The 24,984-nt window shown below is 38.1% G+C and overlaps 2 protein-coding genes across 17 annotated transcripts in view; both read right to left on the bottom strand.

The window, feature by feature from the left end:
- Positions 1-5,527, bottom strand: part of col11a2 (collagen, type XI, alpha 2) — a 58,927-nt gene extending 53,400 nt beyond the window's left edge. For 3 of the 6 annotated variants that reach the window (XM_035529249.2, XM_081696654.1, XM_081696650.1), the window contains exons 1-2: positions 5,357-5,527; positions 5,092-5,222 (exon numbers count right to left, since the gene is read on the bottom strand). In XM_035529249.2, coding sequence (XP_035385142.1) covers positions 5,092-5,194 — 103 coding nt within the window. In that variant the 5' untranslated portion in view covers positions 5,195-5,222; positions 5,357-5,527. The remainder of the gene's footprint in view (positions 1-5,091; positions 5,223-5,356) is intronic. The other 3 variants (XM_035529250.2, XM_081696662.1, XM_081696664.1) reach the window with 1 other exon arrangement.
- Positions 5,528-17,770: 12,243 nt separating this feature from the next.
- The window catches only part of rxrba (retinoid x receptor, beta a), a 64,740-nt gene continuing 57,526 nt past the window's right edge, over positions 17,771-24,984 (bottom strand). For 2 of the 11 annotated variants that reach the window (XM_081696630.1, XM_081696600.1), the window contains exon 13: positions 21,135-22,315. In XM_081696630.1, coding sequence (XP_081552756.1) covers positions 22,196-22,315 — 120 coding nt within the window. In that variant the 3' untranslated portion in view covers positions 21,135-22,195. Of the gene's footprint in view, positions 17,855-18,060; positions 18,083-21,130; positions 22,316-23,105; positions 23,187-24,984 lie in introns of those variants that run through there. The other 9 variants (XM_081696589.1, XM_081696585.1, XM_081696592.1 and 6 more) reach the window with 8 other exon arrangements.

Genomic DNA, 24,984 nt, shown 5'->3' with positions numbered 1-24,984 from the left:
GACAAAGTTTAGTTTCTAGACAAAGGAATACAATTACCAGGAAGTGTTTAAAAAGTATCAATGAATTAATGAGGAAATTATGTTAAAATGTATGATTGTTTTTGTCTTACCACATAAAGACAGACTGTCATGAACCTTTATTTTGTTCTAGACACTTAGATGATTTAACTGACTCTCACAGAGTGGTTTTTTGACATCCTGTGGCAATTATATCAATACTGCATGTGGTGCCATAATAACAAATCAAACCTGAGTAACAAAATAAGAAATTTTTGGAGTTTTTGGAATGTTATGCCTCTTATTTTTAATATTTCATTGAAAATTGATATAGTACAGTTTTTAGATGGAAGGAAAAAAAGGAATGCTGTTTTTGTTTTTTTTTAATGTAATGCATTTCTCAATAATGACATTAAAACTGAAGCTAGGAATGGCATCTTTTCAGTTTCAGGAACCGTGGTAGAGTGTGCTGTTTTTAAAAATTGGGAAACTTGCATGTTGAAAGGGGTGTTTACCACTATGCTGCCGCGCATGTAATCAGGATGATAAAGGTGTACTGGATAATTTGAAAACCTATTTAAGAGTACACAAACTATATCTGTACCTCAGTGAGCACAATGTACCTCAGTGTACCTGAGTGAGCACAAAACATATCTTATATGCATCCCTGAAATGTGCCATTATCTGAGCCTCACAGAAACTCAGACTGAGAACAAAAATTAACTTCTAAAAGAATGAAACATAACATCAATCACAATAATTCAGTCACTGACACTTCAAATACCCTGAACACCTTGACACAAACAGAAGCCTGCAAAAAGTAAATAATGAACAAGAAACACAATTGTCAAACATCTGTTCTTCTACCACTAAATAACTACATGCCTTAACCCTATTTGTCTCTTTCTGCTTCCTTTTCTTCCAAACCTGAAGAGCATGCCCAGCAAAATCTTCTGCCAAGTTGATAAATTATTTGTCTGTAACTCAGCAATAGAAAGAGCAGCCTGACCAGGATGCAGAACTCAGAAGGAGCAGAGTCAGGATGAGAATGAGGTGAGATTCCTAAGAGTGTCAATAACATGTGGAAAACATGTCATTTGATTTAGTCTTGATACCAAGAAGGCATTGAATTCCAGGAAGTTGACTTCTTTAATGACAAATTCTGTTAGTGACCTTCTCCAAACACAGTTTAGATTAACTTTTTTTCCACTGATTCTTTGTATGTAGAATGCTAATCGTATTAGTGTGGTGGAAACTGAGATGAAAGATTCTTAGCCTTAGAATTTACAAACATCCTTAGCCTTAGTATCAGTGTTGGACAGACCTATCTCAACAATAAAAACTCAGCAAAGTATTTAGTACCAAACTCAATAACTCAGTAAGTCAACTGAATGAAAAAATAGTTTTCTTGGCTGCCCCTGTCCTTCTAGTGTACCAATATGTATTGGGTCTGTGTGGTAGAATGATTAAACGTGGCTGCACGAGCCTCATCTTGGCACTAATAGGGTAATTATACTGACCACAAAGCCTCCAATACCAAACAGCTACAGCACTAAAATAAAAGAGTTTAAATAGACTCCCCACAACTGCTGTGTAATTATCTGAAATGAACTACTGTATAAACTATTAATTTAAACTAACATTAAAAAGGGATTAAATAATTCATCTTAAAGGAGCATGAAGGTGCTCTGTGAGACATTTACCTGATGCTTTTGTCCAAAGTAACTTACACTTATGATTGAATACAACTTGAGCAATTGAGGGTTAAGGGCCTTGCTCAGAGATCCAACTGGTAGTGGTGAACCAGCACCCTTCTGATTACTAGTCAATTACCTTAACCACTGAGCTACTAATTCCCATGGACTAGTATACTTCAACCCCCCCAAAAAAAGATAAATAAAATCCAGGATCAATATTCTGTGGGGGTAACAGACATCCAGACAAACATCTTATATCTTCACACACCATTTTGATCCACTTCATGATCATGAAAATCAAATCAGATAATATAGCAGGATAAGCTTAAATGTATGGGTGCAAACTGTTTCTATAAATGAATTAACAAAAAAGATTTATCTTAAAATTTTATAACTTAAAAATTCTAAAATTAACCAGTTATTAAATCATGGCAAATCAGATCAAGTTATGTTTCCTTTAAATATGGAATCATGAAGTATGATCCAGGAGGTGACTCAGACTTCAGTAATAGTGGGAAATACACAAACACATTCAGCATAGGTGCCATGTGAATATCTCACTGACTGTGAAAACAAAGTGGAAATCCTCTGAGATTTTACATAGGAATTCCTCAGTACCTAAACTGCTGAGCACTGTTGAGAACTAAGAACAAGCAACCAGACATTTCAGGTGATGAAACCTGTAAAACATGTCTGACTAGTGACAGCACTTTAATCATATTAAATTAGAGTTTAAGCTGTCCTTATCTAATTTTAACAAAGGTGAACTTAATCATATAAGAAGAGTGCTGCAAAGTCAAGTTTTTCCTTTTATTGACAGTACCTCTGAAACTTCATAAGCAAATACATTTTGAAATATATTTGGAAGAAATATTAAAATCTAATTCCAAAGTAGAATGCAAGAGTGTACTATTAAGTACTGAGCCTCAGTGGCAAGATTTTTCTTAACATTTCCACATTTTCTGCACATGAATGAGACTTTTTTTGTCACCAGGACTTTGTGAGCATTCACCTCACTACAAAGACACTGCTGTGGTTAGCAAAAAGAATGTTTATTATAACCACTCTTGAGGTGGTTGACTGCATCTAGTCTGCGATTATAATACAGATATAGCTGCAGACAAAAATAAACTTCCACTTTCTGTCTTGACCTAGGCCATGCTTTTTAAGAATGTGGTATTGTTTTATAAATAAATTATATTTCAGTATGACTTACAAGAGCATTTTAAAGGTTCAGACACTGACTATAACAGATGTATTGCAGCCTGCAAAAGACTAATAATAATATAATATGTAATGCATGTTCATAAGACTAGTTGCTGCCTCCTTCGTACCTTCGGGGAGAGAGAGAGAGAGAGAAAGAGAGAGAGAGAGAGAGAGAGAGAGAGAGAGAGAGAGAGAGAGAGAGAGAGAGAGAGAGAGTGAACGGGTATCGCGAATTAAAATCAGACGACAGCCAGCAGCAGGGTATAAACTTGACCTACCAAGGTTTCTTGACACACCCACATTCTCTCTCACGTGCAAGTTTGCTTTACACAGAGTCCCAATTCACTCTACGCTACAAACGTAGGGCAGGGCCACAGGAAAGTGGAATTAAGGGCGCAACTGGAGCTGTTTCGTTAACATAAGAACGTTTACAAGATTGTCCTTAAAAACTTCAAATGTCAGGGAATATCTATGTGAAACAAGCATAGCATATTCGACCAAAACCTCTGCGTTCTAAAACCTGGATTTAAGCAGTCTGTCTCGTTAGTTTTGTACTGTCTAAGCACAAACGTTTTCCAAAGTACGTGGCATGTTCCTTTACAACAACTATGAAGCGAAAAATAGATCACAACGAAAGTATTCTACACCGGGTTCTACTAGTTCTACTGTGGTTTACACACTGAAGCATTCATTTTCGTTATACACACCCCACGTCGGCTGAAAAAAGGTTCACACTGACGTGCGCAGTTACACAAACATAACTGAACAAAGCGCACATACACGGAGACACTAACTCTTTGACTATTTTCAGACTGGCTAGCTTTCACGGAATCACAGAGCCCCTTACAATAATCTATTCATAAAAGTAAAAAAATAAAATAAAATCAAACTTCCGTTTAAATGCGCAAGGAATGAAATGGCAAAAAACTAATCTGTCATTTTAAATAAAGTCTCTCTCCGAGTAATTCCCTTTAGCGCTCATTAGGTGACAGAAGAAATAGTTAACGAGATATGTAATATTAGATGAACATTTTAGTGCATAGACTTACAACCATTTACCTGATCTCGGGTATTGGTTAAATTATCAAGAAATACAAAAACGTTGGTGCGAAAATTTGGGTAAGCATCATTTAAGACATGCGAAAAATATTTAATTATATGAGTAGGTGTGTGACTGAGAAGATAGACAGGCCTACAATCCATACAACTGGTGAGTGATAGGATTACATTAGAACTAAAATTAGCACGTCGAAAAAAGAAACGATATTCTGATTTCCATGCTTTTTATATTTAAATTTTATTATATTATGCGTTTGCCAATGCAAACCTTTAACAGAAACCAAATTTCCATGTCCAAAACTGCGATGAAATAATAAAATACTGCTTTCATGATAATCACGTGATGAAGATAGATCCTGTTCAATGTAACGAAATGTCTACTGTAGCCTGTAGAACGTTGAGGAGTGGGATGGTTTGTCGGGCACAGGTGACAAGCAGAGATCACGTTTAGGTATAGTTATACATTAATGTACTATGTACTTATGCTACACTGTTTTGTATCTTTGCATCATCTTTTTATCCTTTGTTGCCTTATCTATTTGTTAATGGCATAAACCTAAACGACGTAAATATGTAGGCCTATAGTCAGAATAACAAACCTGACCTTAACAGTAAAGCGCACCATCCAAACCTATGCCCCCGCCTGCGATACTGCAGTACCCAGGTAGGACGAGGTCTGATCTCAAACCGTAAACCACCACAACCAACAACAAAAGAAAACAAACATGCATACATGCGTTGATGCAACACTGTGATGGAACTCTAAAAGTAAAATGAAATCTATGATACTTGACCAAAGTTGAACTGTAAAAACTACAGTAGCATATCACAGAGAAAGGACAGGAGAATTAAAGAATTAACAGGATGCAAAAAATAATTACAAAATGAACATGTGGTGTAATTCGGCAAGCACTATGGATCACAAAATACGTTAGAGTTTTCAGTCTTGTAATTAAACATCTATAATATTTTCTTTTAACAGTGCGTAATAAAGCAAGGTAAAACATACACATGCACATTCAAAGTAGCTTACATTCTCAAGTACTTATAGTAGACGTTTTGCCTTATTGTGTTTGCCAACATATAATACTTCCAACAAATAGTATAATTTTACCGATATAAAAACATTTACCTGCTTGAGCATGTAGAATCTGGAACTGGATGAGCGTAACGGTTACCAGAACGACTGACGTGAGGTCTGCGCGCCACGGTCTTCGCTTCTTCCGAATATCCATAGCTTCCAAGTTTGACGGTTTGGTAAAACTAAAATGCAGGACAGTATCAAATTAGACCTGCCTTCTGTCACAGAAAATCAGTTGAGGATAGCATTGACTGAGCTTTCTGTGAGACAGTAACAAAATGGTGCGCTCTAAGAGACGTATTTAACGCACACCTACCTCGAAAATAAATTATATATGTACAAAGATTAAATACTAATGGGGAATTAGTAATAAATATTTTGTTTTTCCAACTTGTGCTAAAGCCCCATTGAGTCAGATGTGTGAGCAGGAGTCCCAAAGTGTAGAGAGCAGAGAGTGACTTGGAATCACTCTCTAAATCTCTCCCCCTTCTTACTTTCTCCCACGAAGAGCGAAGAACCCCTGTGTGTGTGTGTGTGTGTGTGTGTATGTGTGTGTGTGTTTTGTACGTGTGTGTGTGTGCGTGTGTGTTTGTCTCTCTGTGTGTGTGTGTGTGTGTGTGTGTGTGTGTGTGTGTGTGCTTGTGCGCGCGCGCGCATTCGAAGAGAGTGAATAAGAGGAAGAAAGTAAGGAGGGGGGAGTACGTGCGACAGTGCACATTTGCTAGTCTACGTGCGCAAAAAATAAAGAGGACATCATACATTTACAATCGTGAGCAGACGTGCTCACAATTGTACGTATATGAAGACGATCGTAAACCAAAATGACATATTACCTATTAATTAAGCGGGAAATGTAAACAGTTATTAATCGTCTTCGATAGGGAAGCCCATATAATCCTTTTATATATTTTACATGACATTTGAAGGTTTGTATTTTGTCCGCTAAGGAAAGGAACGGGAAGAATAACAAGTCTGTAGAGGTATATATTTTTTTCTAACCAGTTAGCCAATCACCTTGTCATCCGCATTGTGTCATTCACAACGTTTCACCACACCCACTTTCAATGTCGGCTTTTATTCTCTTCCAAGACATTTAAACGACTTAATTGCTCAGTGTAAATAAACATAGTGCCCTCCAGACGTTTTTATCGTTAGTAAAAATGAGGAAAAACCTTTGGGTTGATTGAAACAAACTACATATGCAGCTGTCCAACTGTGTACTGCACTTGCGTTCTCTTCAAGGCATCGTTATTATAGCTGTGGTTCTTAAAACTGCTTATTTCCCTTTTATATATATAGTTTAAGTACCCCTCTCACCACTGGGACAGCCTTGGTGTTAACCCATCACATTCTCTCTAATTCTTCTTTCAGTTTTTTTTCCTCTCATATTTTTTCCTTTGGAAGAAATCATTTGGAACTATGACGTATGTTACCACTATTTTCTTGTCCACTATAACAATATCTAGGTGGAATTGTTAGGTAGAATAGGCCAGTGAAACAAAGCCACAGTTTCGGACAGATACCTTTGCCAGTGACATAGTTTTTAATTTTTTTTTTAATTTTTATTTTTACAAATTTTTGAAGACTAACACATGATTTAGCCAGCCGTTAACCTACATTAGTAAACAGAGAAAAAACAAACAAACAGACAAACGTTATCAAGCCTTTTCATGGATGATGAAATTACACTACATTGTGGATCTTTAATAGCAAATAGTGTAGTAAAGTGAAGTTAACTGTTACACATGAATAAATGACAATACAAAATGGCTGACACACTATACATTTAGTAAATATTAGGTACACCTGCTCTATAGCAATTGGTGGTACCTAATACACCACCAATTGTAAACTGTAATCCACCACTGCTGGCACCATTATTGTATTCTGAAGTTGCTGACCGATGTACTGGAGTGTTCTACTGTGTATATGTGGTGTCAATGTTTCCTTGCCTCTTTGAGGATTTACACTGATTTTGACCTATAGTCATTATGACACATAGAAAATGTTTGTGTAACAAAATTTTATGGCAGTCTCAGCATGGAAAATCTCCACAAAGCTGCACCTTGGGACAGGTAGGCTAGACTCACACAGGAAAGTACAGGGCAAATTACCAAATCATAGCAGAGGAAAGGAGAAATGAAGACTCATAAATAAGAGCAGGTGTTTGCTGGATGCTTTTAAAATACATACTTATGTAATTTATGCAAACACTTCTATAAGTATAAAATGATATTCTTTCGGATTTTGTATATATATATATATCCAGGGACCACCAAAGCTCCAAAACCTTGGTGATGTGGTCAGGCTGCCATGTGGTGTGAAGTTAAACATTTAGACACCATTTCCATGTTTAGACCCTGGAGGAATATTTTTTAAAGGTGAGGATTGAGTCTAAGTGGTGATCAACACGGATCCCAACCCTTGACTGAGTTGACCCTTATTCTCCTTAAATGAGCAAAAGGAGAGGCACATGCTTAATCCATCACTCAAGCATATTTATGTGAAATTTCTGACCTTCTTAATGGTCAGGCTGGCTCACCCAGTATTTCTGCAAGTCCTGAAAGCATTGTAGTTTATGCAAGTTCTAATGGAGGAACTATTGTTCATCAGTGATTCCATATATATGAAAACCTTAGTTCAAAACCATAGTTTAAAAATCATTTGTAAAACATTGCTGTAAAGTGGTTTTGCTGGAACGGTGTCATGGTTGGCCCCTCCTAGCATCCTTGTCTCACTAGTTTCCATGTCGTTTCATTGTCTCCATTCCCGTTCCAATCCTTGTTTTAGTTTTCATTCTCTTTTGTATCACCTGTAACTCCTGTTATACATATATTTCACTGTCTTTTGTATCACCTATAACTCTTGTTATACATGTATTTAAACCCTGTGTAGTTCCCTGTTAGTTTGCTGGTACTGTTATCCATGTATCAATTGTGTTTGCTCTGCCTGTGGTAGTTTTTCTAGCCTATTGTGTTTATTGTTCTAACTTTTCTCATGTTTGTTGTTCTAGCTGTGTTGTTAATTTCTATTTAGCCTGTCTAGTTATTTTCTTATCTTGTGTTTGAACAAAATGTATGAGTGGAATTTATTTTGTTATTTTGTTGGTTTAAAAAAAACTTGTATAATAACTTATATAAAACTTATATAAAAATAATTTATAATTATGTAGAGATTATCTTTGTCATTGTGATGGTTAGTCCCTCCCAGCTTCCATGTTCCATGTCTTCCGGTCTTGTGTATTTTTGTTCCATACCATAGTTTCGTTTTCTCCGCCCCTCGTTTGATTGCTCACACCTGTCCTTCCTTTCTATCTTGTTAAATTAATATATTTAAAACATACCCGATTCCCTGTGTTTTGGCAGTTTGAATGTGTGTGTTTGAATATATTGGATGTATGTAAGCCTGTCTTTGTTTCAAAGCCTCTGTTTACGTTAGCCTTCGATTATCTTAGGACTTGATTTTCTAATGTATTCTAAAACTCTCCGTATTAGCTCTATGACCCTGGACTACGACTCTCGATTTGCCCTTAATAAATCTTGCTCTTCTCTGCACATGCATCCGTCTCCCTACCGGTCACCGTTACAGTCATGGTGTAGCACCCAGCCAGAGGGACACGCACACACACATGCCCGCTGCACATTGCTTACCTGTTCAACAAACCTGCTCCCACGACGCTGCGTTATGAACAATTATCACAAGCTATCTATCTATCTATTTTTAATACACAATCATTAAAATGTCTAGAACAGCCATATTATAACTCTGCGATTCAAACCCTCTAAGATTTTTAACGTTGGTCACTGTAATGTTTGAACTCTTCTCCATCATCCTGTTCAGCATGTACAATTGGGACTCATATTAGGCTATATATATTAGGTTCATGTGTGGCATCTTTGTATTCATCATCTGGCTGTGGGGATGACCTCACCCAGCAATGTACCATGACCAACATAATCGCTCTTCCACCAGGAAGGGGACTAGGACCTTGAGGACAAAGTAAACAGTGAGTGGCCTTTCTCAAGTTACATGATGTCTTGCATGTATCCACCCCCGAAAGGATTTCTGCTTGTCTGGCCTTCAAATGGAGGTACAGAACTTGCACTTATGGTTGCTTTCATCTAAATAGGTAAGCGTGGTGCAAACAGAGCATGAAATTCTTCGTAGGTCTGTCATTGGTTGGTATGTAAATTACTGATTTTGTTGTGTGTTATTGCTACATAATATTTAATGTGAATTACATTTTTAAGTGGAATTGAATCCATATCTTGGTGTTACATTGTTACATAATGGCTTACTGTGTCCATTGCATGACAGATATGCTATATGTAATTGCTTTATGTTGCATCCTTTTGATTGTTTGAATTTATGCTTAAGTTAGATTTATTTTTTGATCCATATACTTGAGCTATGGACTATCATAACAAATGCACATGGTCTCACAGCTGGATTGAATCTTTACTGATAATAACATCGTCATTCATCGGATTAAGGTCGCCTATATCTATACGCTGAATGAATAAGAACAGAATGAAGGTAAGCAGCTGTGCACACTAAGTCGACATGTGCAATGGAATATTTTGATTAGAAGTTTTGTTAGGTGAAGGATTCCGTGAATGTGATTTTAAAAATGTTTTCTTGCCTATTTTGAAGTTTGATTCAAAAACTGACAAAAGAAAACACTATGAAATGTAAGACCCTTTAAAGTTTGCAATTTAAGCTGACCACTTTAGTTTTAAAGGTTCTTTGGGCTTAGATACATGAATAGATACATGGAAAAATTATTATTATTTAGACTTGTGCCTTAATTTGAGTTTCTGGTTGGTTCATTCAGATTATTGTATACACCTCCATGTAAAGTTGCAAAAATATTTTTTTGTGTAATGAGTTTAGTTATGACTAGACCATGCTCTTTAAAACATGCCCATGCCTTTAGGCCCAAAGAAACTGGGTGATATAAAATGCTAATTTGTAGATCAGACAACATTCAAACAAACATATAATAGTAGCTTGTATTTTAATTATCTTCCTCTTTTCTCCCAATTTTTGTCATCTCACACACTGGTTACCTAGCTATCCCTGTCATGCAACAACTACTAACTGTGGGAGCATGCTTCCTCCAAGACACACAAAGCCAAGCATCACATCTTTCAGAGCAGCACAGGCAGCAACATGCACTATGTTCTCTCATCAGCAAGCATAAGCACACAGACATGCACGATTGGCTAATATTGCTGTGAATGAGAGGGTAATGCCCCACCCAGATAGAAGCCCTAATTTGGCTTCCTTGACATCACTTCTATGACAGCTTGGTAAACAGAGTATAATGAAGTAAAATGGTTAAACATAGGACTGAAATTCAATGTAGTGTTTTGAAGTGTATAGGGAAAGGGTGTGGTGGGATGCATGGTAAAATTCATTTGTGAGGCAGGATATATGATCATAGACTCCAATAAATACAAAGAGATTTTAGATCAAAATTTGGCTGCCACTGCCTGGAGACTTGGTTGCATCTCCTGAGACTGGTAGCTCAGTGGATAAGGCACTCAACTAGTAATTAGAAGATTGCCAGTTCAAGTCCCACCACTACCAAGTTGCCATTGTTGGGCCCCTGAGCAAGGCCCTAAACCCACAATTGCTTGAGTTGTAGTCAGTCATAATGGCAAATTTTGGGTAAAAGTATCAGGTAAATGTCCCAATGGGACAATGATCCAACTCATGACTTCGGGTGCATTCATAAATGGTTGTCCTGTCCACAAAGCTTTTTTGTGAAAATGTGAAAATGTTATCTAACAGAAACAGTAAAAATTTCTTGCCTCGGTATTACCCATCATTTTAATATACTTCTCTGTCTGGTTCCAGGTATTTACTCTGGGGACTTTGTTTGAATGCTGAAACAATGCTAGCAGATTCTTTCTGTTCTATCCTTTGCTTTTGCTCTCTCATTTCTTTTGATTCAGGAACAATGAAATCAACTCAAGTCAAATGTATTTATATAGTGCTTTTTACATTAGCTGTTGTTACAAGGCAGCTTTATACATGTCCGAGTCCAAGCCCCCAATGAGCAAGTGCGACAATGGCAAGGAAAAACTCCTTAGAGCATGAGGAAGAAACCTTGAGAGGAACCAAGATTCAAAAGGGGAGGAACCAAGATTCAAAAGGGGAGGGCCCCCCGGGAGGGCCCCCCCTCTCAGTGTTTCTTCCTCATGGGGCTCCATCCTCCTCTGGCCGACAACATAAACTTGACAATTACAAAGTGAAAATAGGTTTTTCCACAGTAAATGAATAAATACAAAAAAAGATTTTCTTCATCAGTAATTTATGTTGTGATGTTACTTAGCCTCTACACATCTTGGCTGCCAAGTCTACTCCCACCACCTCCTGTTGTCCCCTGCTTTATCCTACCACACCACCACCCTAGCCAACTACTTCTCCAGCTGTCTTAAATGCTCTTAATGGACATTCTCTTGAGGGATGGGTCTTGGACACATGCACACCTCGGGACAAAACTAGGACCTCCAGGAAGTTGGACTAGACATTGCTTATTTTTTCATTTATTTAAATATTTTTCTCTTAAAATTGTTATTGTGGTGACCATTGTCAGCCAGAGGAGGATGGTACCCCCCTCTTCTCAAGGTTTCTACCTCATGCTGTAATTTTTATTTTATTTGATATTTATATCATATCATACATCAATAAACACACACACACACACACACACACACATATATATATATATATGTGTGTGTGTGTGTGTGTGTGTGTGTGTGTGTATATATATATATATATAAAATATATATAAAATGAGAAATGTTACATTTATTTCAACATTTAAAACTGGCTGGAGTACTTTTGTGGTGATTACAAAGTTGATTAGTACACACATTATTCTTCACATGTCATAATTGGTTAAAAGATGATTTTATTTTCATTCAGAAGTAATATGACTTTAGTGTCTAATGTTCCAAGACAGAAAAATAGAGTTCACAGAATAGGAATAGTTTGGCTTTAAAAATTTTATTGTATATGGTCCTAGCTGGTGCACTCTAGTCTGCAGTGTTTACAAATTTAAACACTGTAATCATGCCCTGTGTGGAATGTGAGGTTAAGATCTAGAGACAGAAAGTAATAACAAAAAAGAAAAAGAGTTAGAAAAGAGGACAAGACTATAGGGCAGCCATAACACCATCTGGAAAGTATGCTTAATCAAGTGGACCAATTTCAGAAAAAGAAGGCAAAACAATGTGGATATTTTTAAAAGTTTGAATGTTGGGTCGTATATTGCATTCTTTGGTTCTGTGACTATGTTAACTATGCTACTGACCTTTGTTTTAGATCCAGCAGATGTTTTAGAACCTTTTTGGCCTTGAGACAACTGAAAAAATAACATTATATAATTTGCACAAACTTTTTAAACACTCATCTGAAATGTGTATAATTAATCAGTGTTTGGAGATAAACTGGAGGCTGTATGATTGTTTTGTATTTCTGACACATTAGAGTGAACAGATGAATTTTTAATTGCATCAAGTATACTGAATGTGTGTGTGTGTGTGTGTGTGTGTGTGGGTGTCTGGGCATGTGTGTGGTTGGGTGTGTGTGTGTGTGTGTGTGTGCATATTTCATTCAAGTGTTAAGAGGTTAGACGTGTTAAGTATTAAGAGGTTAGAAGCAATATTTCCCCACCGAGAGGCATAGCATGTTTGTGTGGTGATCCTCGCTATTTTAAAATGGGACCTTGTAATTACATTAAAGCAAGAAAATTATATTGCAGACTTCCTCAACGAGTCTGTATTTTACTGGGCAGGGCTGCAAACCATGAACACACACCCTAGCCTGGTACTACATATCAAAATAGCTCAGAGGAGGAAATGGGGTGAATGTATATGTGTGTGTGTGTGTGTGTGTGTGTGTGTGTGTGTGTGTGTGTGTGTGTGTGTGTGTGTTGTAGTTGGTATGGTAAACCATAGAAAGAATATGGTTTTGTGTGTTGAAACACATTACTCCAAATGATAAATCAGATACAGGAACATAAGGAATGTGAAAAAAACCCACTGGATACTGGTCCTTCACAAACAATTAATCACTTAATATGTGAATCAGCAGTACTAATAACTGTAGTAACCTGCTGTACTTTTGTGTGATTTGAAAACAACACTACTTTTTTACAAACATGTTTCATGCCATGTGTAAAGTGAAGCTGAACATTTATTTACATATACATCCAGGCTTCATTACTCATTGGGTTCAGTGTTATGTGTCCTGATATTTTAAATGGGATATAAACAACAGTTTATTGTCACTTAATGGTTAGTTAACATAATAGATTGCAGTGTGTAATTGGACTATGGAAGAATTACCTTTATACTCGATATAAATCATGTAGTGATTATCTTGGTCAAAAATAATATCTGGTTTTTACTTTTCTGTTCTTTTATGGCAGTCTAAATTGTGACACACTGTCTGTCCATGTTACTCACTGACTTTTATAGTGTCAAATTAGCCATTCATTTATGTCATTTAAAAGTTGATGCGGTCGTTGACAGTGACTGCCTGGTGGAGCATTTTCCATTGCAAAACCTCACAGGGCAATATATTTTATGATCCACTCAACCCCTCTCCCATTTGAATAATTTGGCAAGATCTTTTTTATCAAATTTAATATCAAACCATGTCTACTTAATTTCTTTGATGTTCTAGACCTTATAGGACAACATGAACAACAACATTAGAAATTATAAGTTATTACAGTACAGGCAGCAGATAGATTATTTCATAGGTACCAGTGGTAGCAGCACAGCATTTGCATGCTGTGAGGTTTTGCATGTTACAAGGTCTTGCTCATTGCTTCTCATCTTCTTCATTTGGAATTTTTTTTCATATAGTAATTGTATGTATGAATATTACTTATTGATGAATGTACATAGACAGAACTTACAAAACCAGAAACCTGTGGGTGACTGTAATGTGGAAAAGAGTTTTGGAGTCTTAAAAGGAAACTTAACAATACCTACCTTTGTCCTACCTAATGCTAGGGTATTTTAAAGGAAAAATGTTGGTATTGTTAATGTTAAGGTGTAATGCGGGAGGCTTGGCAGGATGCAGAAATGAACCATGTTGGACACAGTGATGTTTATTTACACAAGTAATACAACAAAGACAGAGAAACACCCAAGCTAACGTAGGACCAAACATCAACAAACACCAATGACTAAACAAGACTTTATATTTACATACATTCAGAGTAGTGATGTAAAACAACAAATAGGTGTGATACACAGGTAGGGCATGGCCATGCAAATGAACACACACACACACACACACACACACACACACACACGCACATAAACACAAGGAAATGTCTGGAAGGAGGGGGCCATGCCATGACAACCCCCCCCCCCCCCCCCCACCAGCGTGACTTCGGCTATTGGGCTACGGCCCCCAGACCAACGCCGAACGGCAAGGCAGGAAGGCTGAACAACCAGGCCAGCCAAAGCAGGGCAGAAGGGAGAAAGACCGGGACTAAGATGACGACAGACACAGGGACGGACACACTGACGGGAACAGGAACAGACACAAAGGGTGACAAAGTGACCGGCACAGTAAGTGTGACAGGGATGGGTACAGTGACCAGGACAGGTACATTAACAAAACCACACAAAGGATTCTGACACAGTCCAGGGAAGCTGACAGGAACCTCAGCCAGTCGCCCAGTCATCGGCTGGGTTGAGGGCCGACGAGTTTGTGGGGGGGATCGCCCATCGACTTGGGTGGCGACGGCTTCTCCGGCTTTGGGGCAAATGAGCCAGGAAGCACAACAGATGTTTTGCCTGTCTCCGGGGTGGGCACTGATGATGATTCCTTCTTATGGAGGATTTCCCCACAAGGGCTGGGTAGGAGTGGTTACGCTTTTTCTTTCCCTTCTGCTTCGCTCCTGGCATCCATCGGTTGTTGATGATTTTGTAACACAGGATGCAGGATGCAGAAAAGGACTGTGATGAACACAGTGAAGTTTATTTACACATAAATAAGCTTCACACGTAAACAACAAATACAGCGAAACACACAGGCTACAAACACCAACGAATAAAAAAGACTTTATATACATGCACAGTAATGACATAAAACAAGGAACAGGTGTGATACATGTGGCTATACAAACGAACACACACACACACACACACACACACACACACACACACACACACACACACACACACACACACACACACACACATACACATACAGGCAGATGGATAAGGGTGGGTACTGTTAAACTTTGAGCCAAGTAGCCATACCTTTAGTCCTATAAAATGAGTGATTTTTTTCTATTTCTGGGCTTTAGTGATATGTTCTCTTTGACTGAAAACATAGAAAGATATTCTTTTCACCTTTAGATTGCATTTTGTTTTTTAATGACATTGGATAAACAAGGAAAGGCTCTTAGACTTATAAAGATTTTTTTGTGGCTGTCAAATATGCAAATTCAAAGTTCTCATGAATGTATGCTCTTGTTCATTTTAAGTAAAACATATCACTATAACATCAAAAGTATAATTTAGAGTTGATAAAACCAATGAATGGAAAACAAACAATACACTGTTACTTAAGGTCTAAATTATGTAAATAATTTTACTGAAACCTAATTGTTCACTTAATATGAAATCAGTGGATAGTGTGCACAGCATCATAGCATATCAGGCCTTAGAAAATCAGATTAATGGTAATATTTGTGATTTAGATTGCTTTGGTAAAACAGCAAAGTAAACATTAAAATAGTATTGTTGAACAGGATAATATATAACATATATTTTTAGGTAACAGATGATCTGTATGACCGGTCTGGAAAATTCCAAATATGAGAAAATTGGTGGTGTGGCAAGATCTCAAATTGTTCATATGAGCATATGTTCATATTAGCTGTTCCTGCATAAGGTCGATTGTGAATACACAAGAATAATTAAAAATACAATTTTGACCCACTGAGCTGTGTAGAGCTCTTACTCCAATACACTCATTTAATCCCCTCATGGCAGAAATAAAGTGAGTGTTTGTACCTTTATACTCTGTAATGTTTATAATGGTCAAATTTTGCAGCAACTTAAACATAGTGTATTCTGCAATGTTTTAGGTCATTTAACACAGTTCAAACTTAAAGTTCTTTAATGACCTAGAATTGGCACCATTAAACAATATCAAACCTGCATAGAGACCTAAAACATTTAAAACATAAAACATAAAAAACTTTTTTTCAGCGACATAAGACCTTTATATATGTATAAGCTTTATATTTATGTAATCTGTAAGAGATCATGCTATCACAATCCGATTCCAAAAATAGCACAGAGCATAAGGCTACCAAGAAGAGAAAAGATGAAGTATGTTAAGGATAAACAGGAAAAAGGGGAAAAGGCTTGAGAGGGGACATGGAAAGCTACTAGCAAGAAAAATTATAGGAATGAATAGAGAGGGATGGAGGAAGAGGGTCCAGAGGCATGTGCAGGGAGAGAGGGAATGAATGGGGTCTATTGATGATGGAAAATGGATCAAACACTATTTACAGAGAAAAAGTGTAAAAAGGAAAGGAGGGTAGCAGGAGAGGAAAGGAGGTCACTTCAGCTGACCCAGTGAGAAAGGTGGAAACCTAGAGACATCAGCAATGATCAAAGGGAGAGAGGGACTGAGATATAAAGAGTGAGAGGAAGAGATAGATAGAGAGAACTTCAATATGCTATATGTGTCAGAAACGTGGATTAGATAAGTATGCAAAATCAACAATACAGCATGTGATACTCAGATACAATGTAATTCTTTAGTACCAGTTTGCATTTTTTTTGCATTTAGTACCAGTTTGCATTTTTACAAGGAGAAACTTAGATCTTACCCTAGTTTTATTTAATTTACAGGCTTCATTTTTTTTATATTGACAAAGTCTTGCTTGTCTTTACCAGCCTAGCTCTAGAATATATTGCTGACCTCTTATAGTATTACAGGAGTCTTCATTTTGCTAAGTGAAGACTGGAACATGTAGCAGATACAGCAATGTTGCAAATCCCTGTGGTCATTTGCAACATAGCTGGTGCAAGATCTTATTATATAGCTCCTAAAGCCAGGAATAGCATTTCAGAGATTAGCTCCACAAGTGTTTTTTTTTTTTAATCCAAATTAATAACTTGATTGATTAGTCTTATATGTAATGTAATGTTTAGATTCAATTTCTATTTTAAAATGTATAGTCATACTTAATTCATTTATTTTATCCTCAGCCACATTGCATTCCACCAGCAATGAATAAAAGCAATTGTGTATGAATGGGCAGTGACATTAACATGTCAAAACCCTTAATCCTGGTATATTGTCTGTAACATTAAACTCACTTTATTTTGCCCTAATGTGTGCAGTGGTAACAAATGGTCCTCTGGATGATAAAGTGAGAGCTGCTCTTAATGTGCATTCTTGTTAATAAATAAAGTTCAAGAAGATAAGATGTAAAGACCGGACCACCGTCACTATGTCTAATTCCTTTTGATCTCACAGAGTTTACATCTATTTATATGACTGTGGTGAAGAAGCTCAAAAAAGAGCCACTGGCAAATTCAGTCAAGCTAGCAAAGACTAGCTCCCTTGTACTTATAGTTTGGTGTTAGATGTTAGCAGCATTTACACATATATTAATTTATCTATAAAACATAGCGTTATGTGGTTAAATTAATATATTGCCATTTCTAACCTCAATATCCAGATGTAGCTGAGTCCTTTTCCATGTCCAGTTTGTTAGACTGTCTGAAAAAAGGCACATTTGCTGCCTGAAGACCTATGAAATAGTAATAACGAAAAATATATTTATTTACTAGCACAACACCCAGTTTTCAACATCATTGTGGTGTTATTATTATATACCTTTAATATACACATAGAGTATTCAGAGTATTTGTAGTGAACTACTCTGAAATTTAATTATATGATCTGCAAGCAAATGTAACACAAGGTTATAATATTTAATGTCTGTATTTAAATTACCTTTTTGACTTTTCCATCTGACCTGCAAGGTAGAGATGATCACCATGACTAACAATACACTTTATACCTAACAATATAATCAAAATACATTTTTCTCAGTGACATTACTTCATAATTTTCCCAATGATTTGTTACTTTTACTAATGATTAATATAATAATTATCAGTGTCACAGCATTTAAGAATGAAACTACCCTTTTCCTAATCCTAAAATCACACACTGCCCTCCTTTCAATCAATGTATTCAAAGTTTTTCTAACAAAATGAAAAACAGACTCTTGCTGTTTTTGTGGTAATCTAATATTCTCTCATCACATTATTCTTATGAAGGCAGAGGGGTTTATCTTTTCTCTGCAATGCTGTAACGACCAGTTTAGTCTTCAGTAATTATGATGAGCAACTGATTTAGTTTTCACAACACTGTTAGTTTTCCAGTTCAAGGTGTCTCTGACAACCGTTCACCTGTGCAGCAATAATGTACTTTTTGTAGTGAGATATGAGTTAAAGGTGGCTGAAGAAAAGCTTCAAAATAGGTCCGGTCAACGTGGAATGCATACCAGGGGAGGATGGGCAGGAAAGGGAATGTACCACTGGTGTGTTGACAAAGGGAATGTACCACTGGAGTGTTGAGAAAGGGGGAAGGGTGGTCAGGAAAAGGCTGGGAGCACAGATGGGTCTTTTGTGCAACATTCAAAAGCAGGGATCGTAGATACAGTAGAAGCCTAAGGGGAGTAAAGGTAGAGATAGAAAGAAGGGAAGCTTCATGGAGACGACAGCCACTGACTACCAGAAATTACTTTAATAAAGCATTTACAGAAACTTGGCTACTTCTCAAAGTTTTGTTTTTGTTTTTGCTCCATTTCATCTCTGACCTGTCTTGGGTTTTGTAATTCCCTGCCTTTCACTATTTTGAGCTGTTTTGGGTTTCCTCCAATTATCCTATGTATTTGCACCCTTTGTCTTCCTGTCTTTGTAGCTGTGTAGTGATGTTTTATTTCCCTGTTTCTCTCTTTGTTCTATGTTTTGCCCAAGACAACATGCTGTCACAATGCTCTGACATTAGACATTAGACACTGGCTTATCAAACTTGGACTGTGCTAATTATGACTGTGGAATTACTTTCTTTTAATCTGAGTAATTCCACTTGCTCATCATTTTATTTGTGCCCTGCCTTGCCTCCCTGTTACAGTATAACCAATACAAAAAGTACACAGTGAGCAATGGCACAGTCTGGCTACTTTGCTGAAGTCACATGAATTTTGCCATCCCAAATGGTACCTCTCTGGGGAGAGTAATTCTCTTCACACTGAAGGAAAAAGGTCTTATTCAAGGGCAAAAAGATCCTCTGCACTGGATTTCTTCTATGACAGGAATCAATGTAACTGAGTATTCTTTTCTTTTTTAAGAAGTATCTGATTCCCCAAGAAATTTGATTTACTCTGATTAAAGGAGGGCTTATCAGTGGGAGGAGTTGGCAGTTACCTGCCAAAGTTTCCTACTCCTTTCCTACTTCTGTTGTCTCATTTTGATCAGAAACCTAAGGTAGGGGGACAGCCCAGGATCTGTCACTCTATCCCTACGGCTCAATGCTGCCCCGAACCCATTGTCCATAATACTGGCCTTACCTGACTTGCTACCTACATTCCCAGCCATCCCCGCCTCACTGCCCACATTCCCAGCCACCCTTGCACAGTTCCTTGCAATTCCATTTGCACCTGCCTCATTAGCCTTGGTCCTGGCCGCACATGCTCCACTGCCTGCAGTCCTGGCCACTCAATCCTGCCATTCATTCATGCTTGCTATATGCCTCTCTTGTTGTGGCATCCTGTATTCTGGTGCCTGGAACTAGAGCAAGCAGTGCTGCTTTTGACCACCCACTGCCATGTGGGAGCCTGGAACCACCTTCCCTATTTCTCTTATGGTTTTATTCTAGTCTTTGTCCAGGTCAATATGCTCTGTTGCTCATTTCTGTGTAGAATGACATCAAACTAGGACTATCATAACAACTATGGTTGTGAAATTACTTGATCCTCAGTGTCTGCATCCTCCCCTGTCTCCCTCACTGTTATATGCACAGTTGTTTTTTTAAAAAGTTCTGAAATTATTCAAAATATAAAGTGCCATGTGGAAGAGCAGGACCTGGGCTATCAGCAGTGTCATTATGAGGAAACTGAACTATGTCAAGTCTGAAATACAAAACTTACAATGTAATTAGAATCTTGGGTAGGTTTAATTTGGTATACCAAAAGATAAATTAGGCAACTACGTTTAATGTTTGCCCATAATGTACCAAAAGAATATGAAAAAAACCCTACCATATGGAAGAGATAGGCTTTAGCTATCTCATTCTGAGGCACTTTTACTTTATCATTTTGTTGATAAATATAAACTAATGTCCTAATATAAATAAGTATTACATTTTACAGAAGAAGCATGCTTAGATACTTAGATATATGATTACATTTATAAGGCTTATATACTGTACCGATTTTTGTTAATGAAAACTAAAATCATAATGAGTCTAAATAGGTTTATATGCTTATTACATGAATATAATTTTTTCCCATAATGTTTCAAAATGACTGTTTTCATTGTTACTATATCATTTTCTCATAAATGCAAGCAACACTATTTGCTGTACCATTTTCACTTAATCTGAAACATTAATGCTTTTAAATGTACTGATAAATATTACATATATGCAAAGTTTTGACAAGCCATTTCTAAAGGCTAATCAAATCAAAGTATTCGGTAATCAAAAGTCATTTTTCCCAGTAATGTCTCACAATGTCCACAACCAAAGCCTTTCACATACCATTTTGGAACATTTTTACTATACTATTTTCTATTAAATAAAAACAATTCATTCTGTCGTCTTAATGGGTTTAAATTGATTACATATATTGTAGTAATTTTCCATAATTCTTACAAATGGTCATTACAACGTAGAAGAGGAAAGCCCTGACAACCACCAGTTGGGGTGTTTGGGTGTAACGGCCCGAGTGCCGCAGGGAAGGGAACAGGATGTACAGAACATGATGTACAGACTCCCTCAATGGAAACAGACATTTATTAACACACGAAAAAGACAACGGCACTCACATATAAAATAAACAGTGAACAGTTTATATTTATATAAATACGGCTAACATGAACAATGTGAATAAGAACATGAACAATGACCGACAACGATGCACACCCCAACTGGGGTTTAAATACCTACAGACATAACGAGACTAAACCAGGTGCAGGTGTGCTCTAAACAACATAGGTGTGGATACAAATGAGAAAAATGAGTGTGAATTCCCATTGCACACGGTGGGCTGTACCACATGGCCAGTGGGAAGCGGAGTATTCCATGACAGTATCCCCTCCCAAGGACATGGGTCCCTACACGTCAATCCCCAGGACAGCGAAACCCAGGCTACCATGCACAAAGCACATAACATATATGGCAAAGCCTGGTTCCAACCCAACACAAGTCAGGCTAGGAGCTGCCAACAAGGGAGGACTCTTAGTAAATAAGGGGGAAAGGCAAAGTCCATGCCTGTCTCAGGGCATTCTGGTTGTGCTCCATAGCAGGTCCACCAGCTCTGAAGGCATGGCTGCAGCATTCAGCGGTGGGTCCCGAGGCACTGCTACGATGTTCAGCAACAGGACCAAAGGTGCTGCTACGACGTTCAGCGGCAGGTCCAGAGGTGTGGCTATGACATTCAGCGGCAATAACATCCTTGGTGGGACACAGCCTGAACAAACAACATATTACAACAAGTACATACACCTGTAGACAAACACAAAAGGCACTTTGATGCAGCGCTCGCTCGAAGCGCAGGCACTGGAGGCATATCCTTGGCCCTACAGGACACGCAAAGAGGCACATCCTACTGTTGCCAGCCACCCAAAGAGAGCCCCTGAGGCAGTCCTCCTCCAGGGCTGTGGGTGGACCCGTCCAGTACTCATGGCCTGTACTCGGAATAGGGCGAACACAATCTACTTCCACGCTAGCCAGAGACATAGCCGGCTCCTCCATGGAGTCCTTCGGCTCTCTGTCGTCCCAGGTCAGTAGCTCTAGGCACCCCCCCTAAGAAATTCTAGGGGGCATTCCCCTCCTCCTCCGGTGTGGCTACAAACACCAGTCACGGTCCACTCCCTGACATCCAAGGATCCAGGCAGCAGCTTGGGATGTGTCTGAGCACATCCCCGTAAGCAGTCCATTTGCTGTACAGGGAGTAGGCATCCTGTGGTGGTCGGTCATTCTGTAACCAGTGCCACAGAGCAGGGAACAGGACGTACAGTCACCCTCAACAGAAACAGACATTTATTAACACACAAAAAAGACAACAGCACTCACATATAAAATAAACAGTGCACGTGAATACAAATACAACTAACAAGAATAATGTGAACAAAAACATGAACAACATGAACAATGACCGACAATGATGCACACCCCACCATAGGTTTAAATACATACAGACATAACGAGACTAAACCAGGTGCAGGTGTGCGCTAAACAACACAGGTGTGGATACAAATGAGACAGTGTGAATTCTCAATGCATGCAGTGGGCTGTACCATGTGACCAGTGGGAAGGGGAGTGTTCTGTGACATTGGGGTGTATTAACTGTAATTTATCTAATTTATTTTAAAGACAAAATTCTAGTGGAGTTATGAAATAGAAAGACCACACTTGGAACCACACCTGGAACTGCCCTTATTTCTACCTATTTATGCTCCCAAATTTCATATTTTTTCAATGAGAAAATTTTCTCTATTTTCTCAAATCTCATACCTTCTCTTTCTTTCTTCCTGTCTCTTCCCATTTTGTAATTACCATTTCTCCCATCTCTTGCCTAGCCCCACTCATCCCAAGCCATTCTTCCATGGATCTTCCATTCTCATTTAGTTCCCCACCCCCTCCATCCCAGTCCCTCCCCCTTTCATCCCTCTCTATGCCCCCTCTTTTCTAGCTTCTCCCTCCTCTTCTCTCATTCTCCCTGCTATAGGTCAAGGAGCCCAGCCACAGCTGCCTTCTCTCTACCCACCTTTTCTCTGGCCACGGCTCCTGTGCCAGTGACTGCCTCTTCAACCCCTTCGCTGATCCCTTCCAGCCTGCATATCCAAATCCTAAAAGGTATGGACATTGATCTCTGCTCTTCTCTGTTCCTCCAACACAGTTTCTGCATCTTGAACTGTCAATGGTAAAGATCTATCTGTCTCTAACAAATGCCCCAGTGCCCATTTATTTTCACAGCTCTTGAGTTTGTGCTGGCCTTCTGTATTGCAAGGTACTCTGCTTTGCTTATTTGTACAGGCAGCATTAACTGGAAGACTATCTGGCCATCATTTTGGACTGTCTGGTTTGGTGGGGCTGATTTCTATGAGGTACATGTGTAGGTATCCATATGTGCAGAAGAGCTAGAGGGTGAGGCCATGGGTTCAAGGATCTCATAGCTTGTGAAGCAATCTACAACTTCTCATTTTCTCCAAAAGGGTCCTATTGATCATAAGAGCTGTGCATGTTCTCAGGTTCCCCCTTCTGATGTTTACAACCAGTTCCTTAGTCTTGCTGATTTTTAGAACACTGTGACAACTTCTGCAGTTTGCCCAGATACACCATCTCATCATTCTTTATCAGTTCTACCATCACAATTTTGTCTGCAGATTTACAGATAATTAAATAAAACTATGACAAATAAAACTTCTTTTATTTTTGCTGTATCAGTTACCTTTACTTCATAGCAAACACCTACAATGAATAGATTAATAGAATAAAATTGTTTTTTTTTTTTGTAGTTATAATAGGCCAAAGTAGAAAAAGCAGCAAATGTTAGGAAATTCTGTAGTATGCTGTTCTGAGCTGTAGGTTGACCTGAGTCTTTATATAATTGTTGCTGTTATCAAAAGATGAATCATAGACAATTCTAGATAGAAGGTAATACCTCTTCTGGCAAAATGGTGAAACTACAGTAAAGAAGACATTCTGCCTGAATGTGGATTGAAAAGATCAAAAACACAGAATCTACCAGTACCACATTTTGTATTGGTGATGAGAGAGACACTGTATTCACCACAGTATAAACTACTGTGTGATCATATAGGTCATAGCTAATTTTGCATACAATGCAAAATGTATTACATACAATTCATCCAGTGACATTTCTCATACAATATATCACATCATTATATGACAATATATTGTCAAAGTAATTTCCCATGTTCACCTGTCTGTCTTAGTTTAGTATTTGCTCCTCCCCTGCTCTAGCCCCTTGTCATGCACCTCAACTGAGTCACTAGTCCCTCCCAGTAATTGTCCCCAAATGTTCCTTGTTTGTCTCCCCATATCCCTGGGGGGTATTCCAGAAATCATGTTTAGTAACTAACCCAGATCTGTTTACTCAGAGTTTGTGGAAACGGAGGGTTTTCTGTTCCAAAAACCATGCTCAGAATAAGTGTAGGTTAGTTAATTGTCAGAACACCAACAGAATCTGCAGGGCTGTCACAGAATCAGACCATATCCCATACATCTGTTAATCACACACCCCGATCACTTCCCAGATCCCAGTCACCTTCTTTTTAGTTTTATTCCCATCCCCAGTCACCTGTTTGTCTCTCCTTATTTATTTCCACAGTCCTGCATCCTATTACCCTAACAACAGACTAACACTACCCCAGGTCATCCAAAGTATTTCTTTTTGTTTTCACTTGGTCTTTGACCTTCCTGGCTTTGCCTCTTTGTTTACTGCTTAAAAATGTGTTTTTCGCACCTTGCTCTGTCTTGTTCACTGTATGACCATGCCACAACCACTCTATCCCACTGAATACTGCTTAAACTGTTCCTAATGATTCAATTGATATTGTAGCTCATATTATAGATTGCAAGGAATGGTTAGACTCACTAAACTACAGTTTGTAGCTGAATTAA

This window comes from Electrophorus electricus, chromosome 2, assembly GCF_041902795.1.
Source record: "Electrophorus electricus isolate QZ-2024a chromosome 2, ASM4190279v1, whole genome shotgun sequence".
In the NCBI taxonomy this organism is placed as follows: Eukaryota; Metazoa; Chordata; class Actinopteri; order Gymnotiformes; family Gymnotidae; genus Electrophorus; species Electrophorus electricus.
This window is presented reverse-complemented; position numbering and strand designations above follow the sequence as displayed.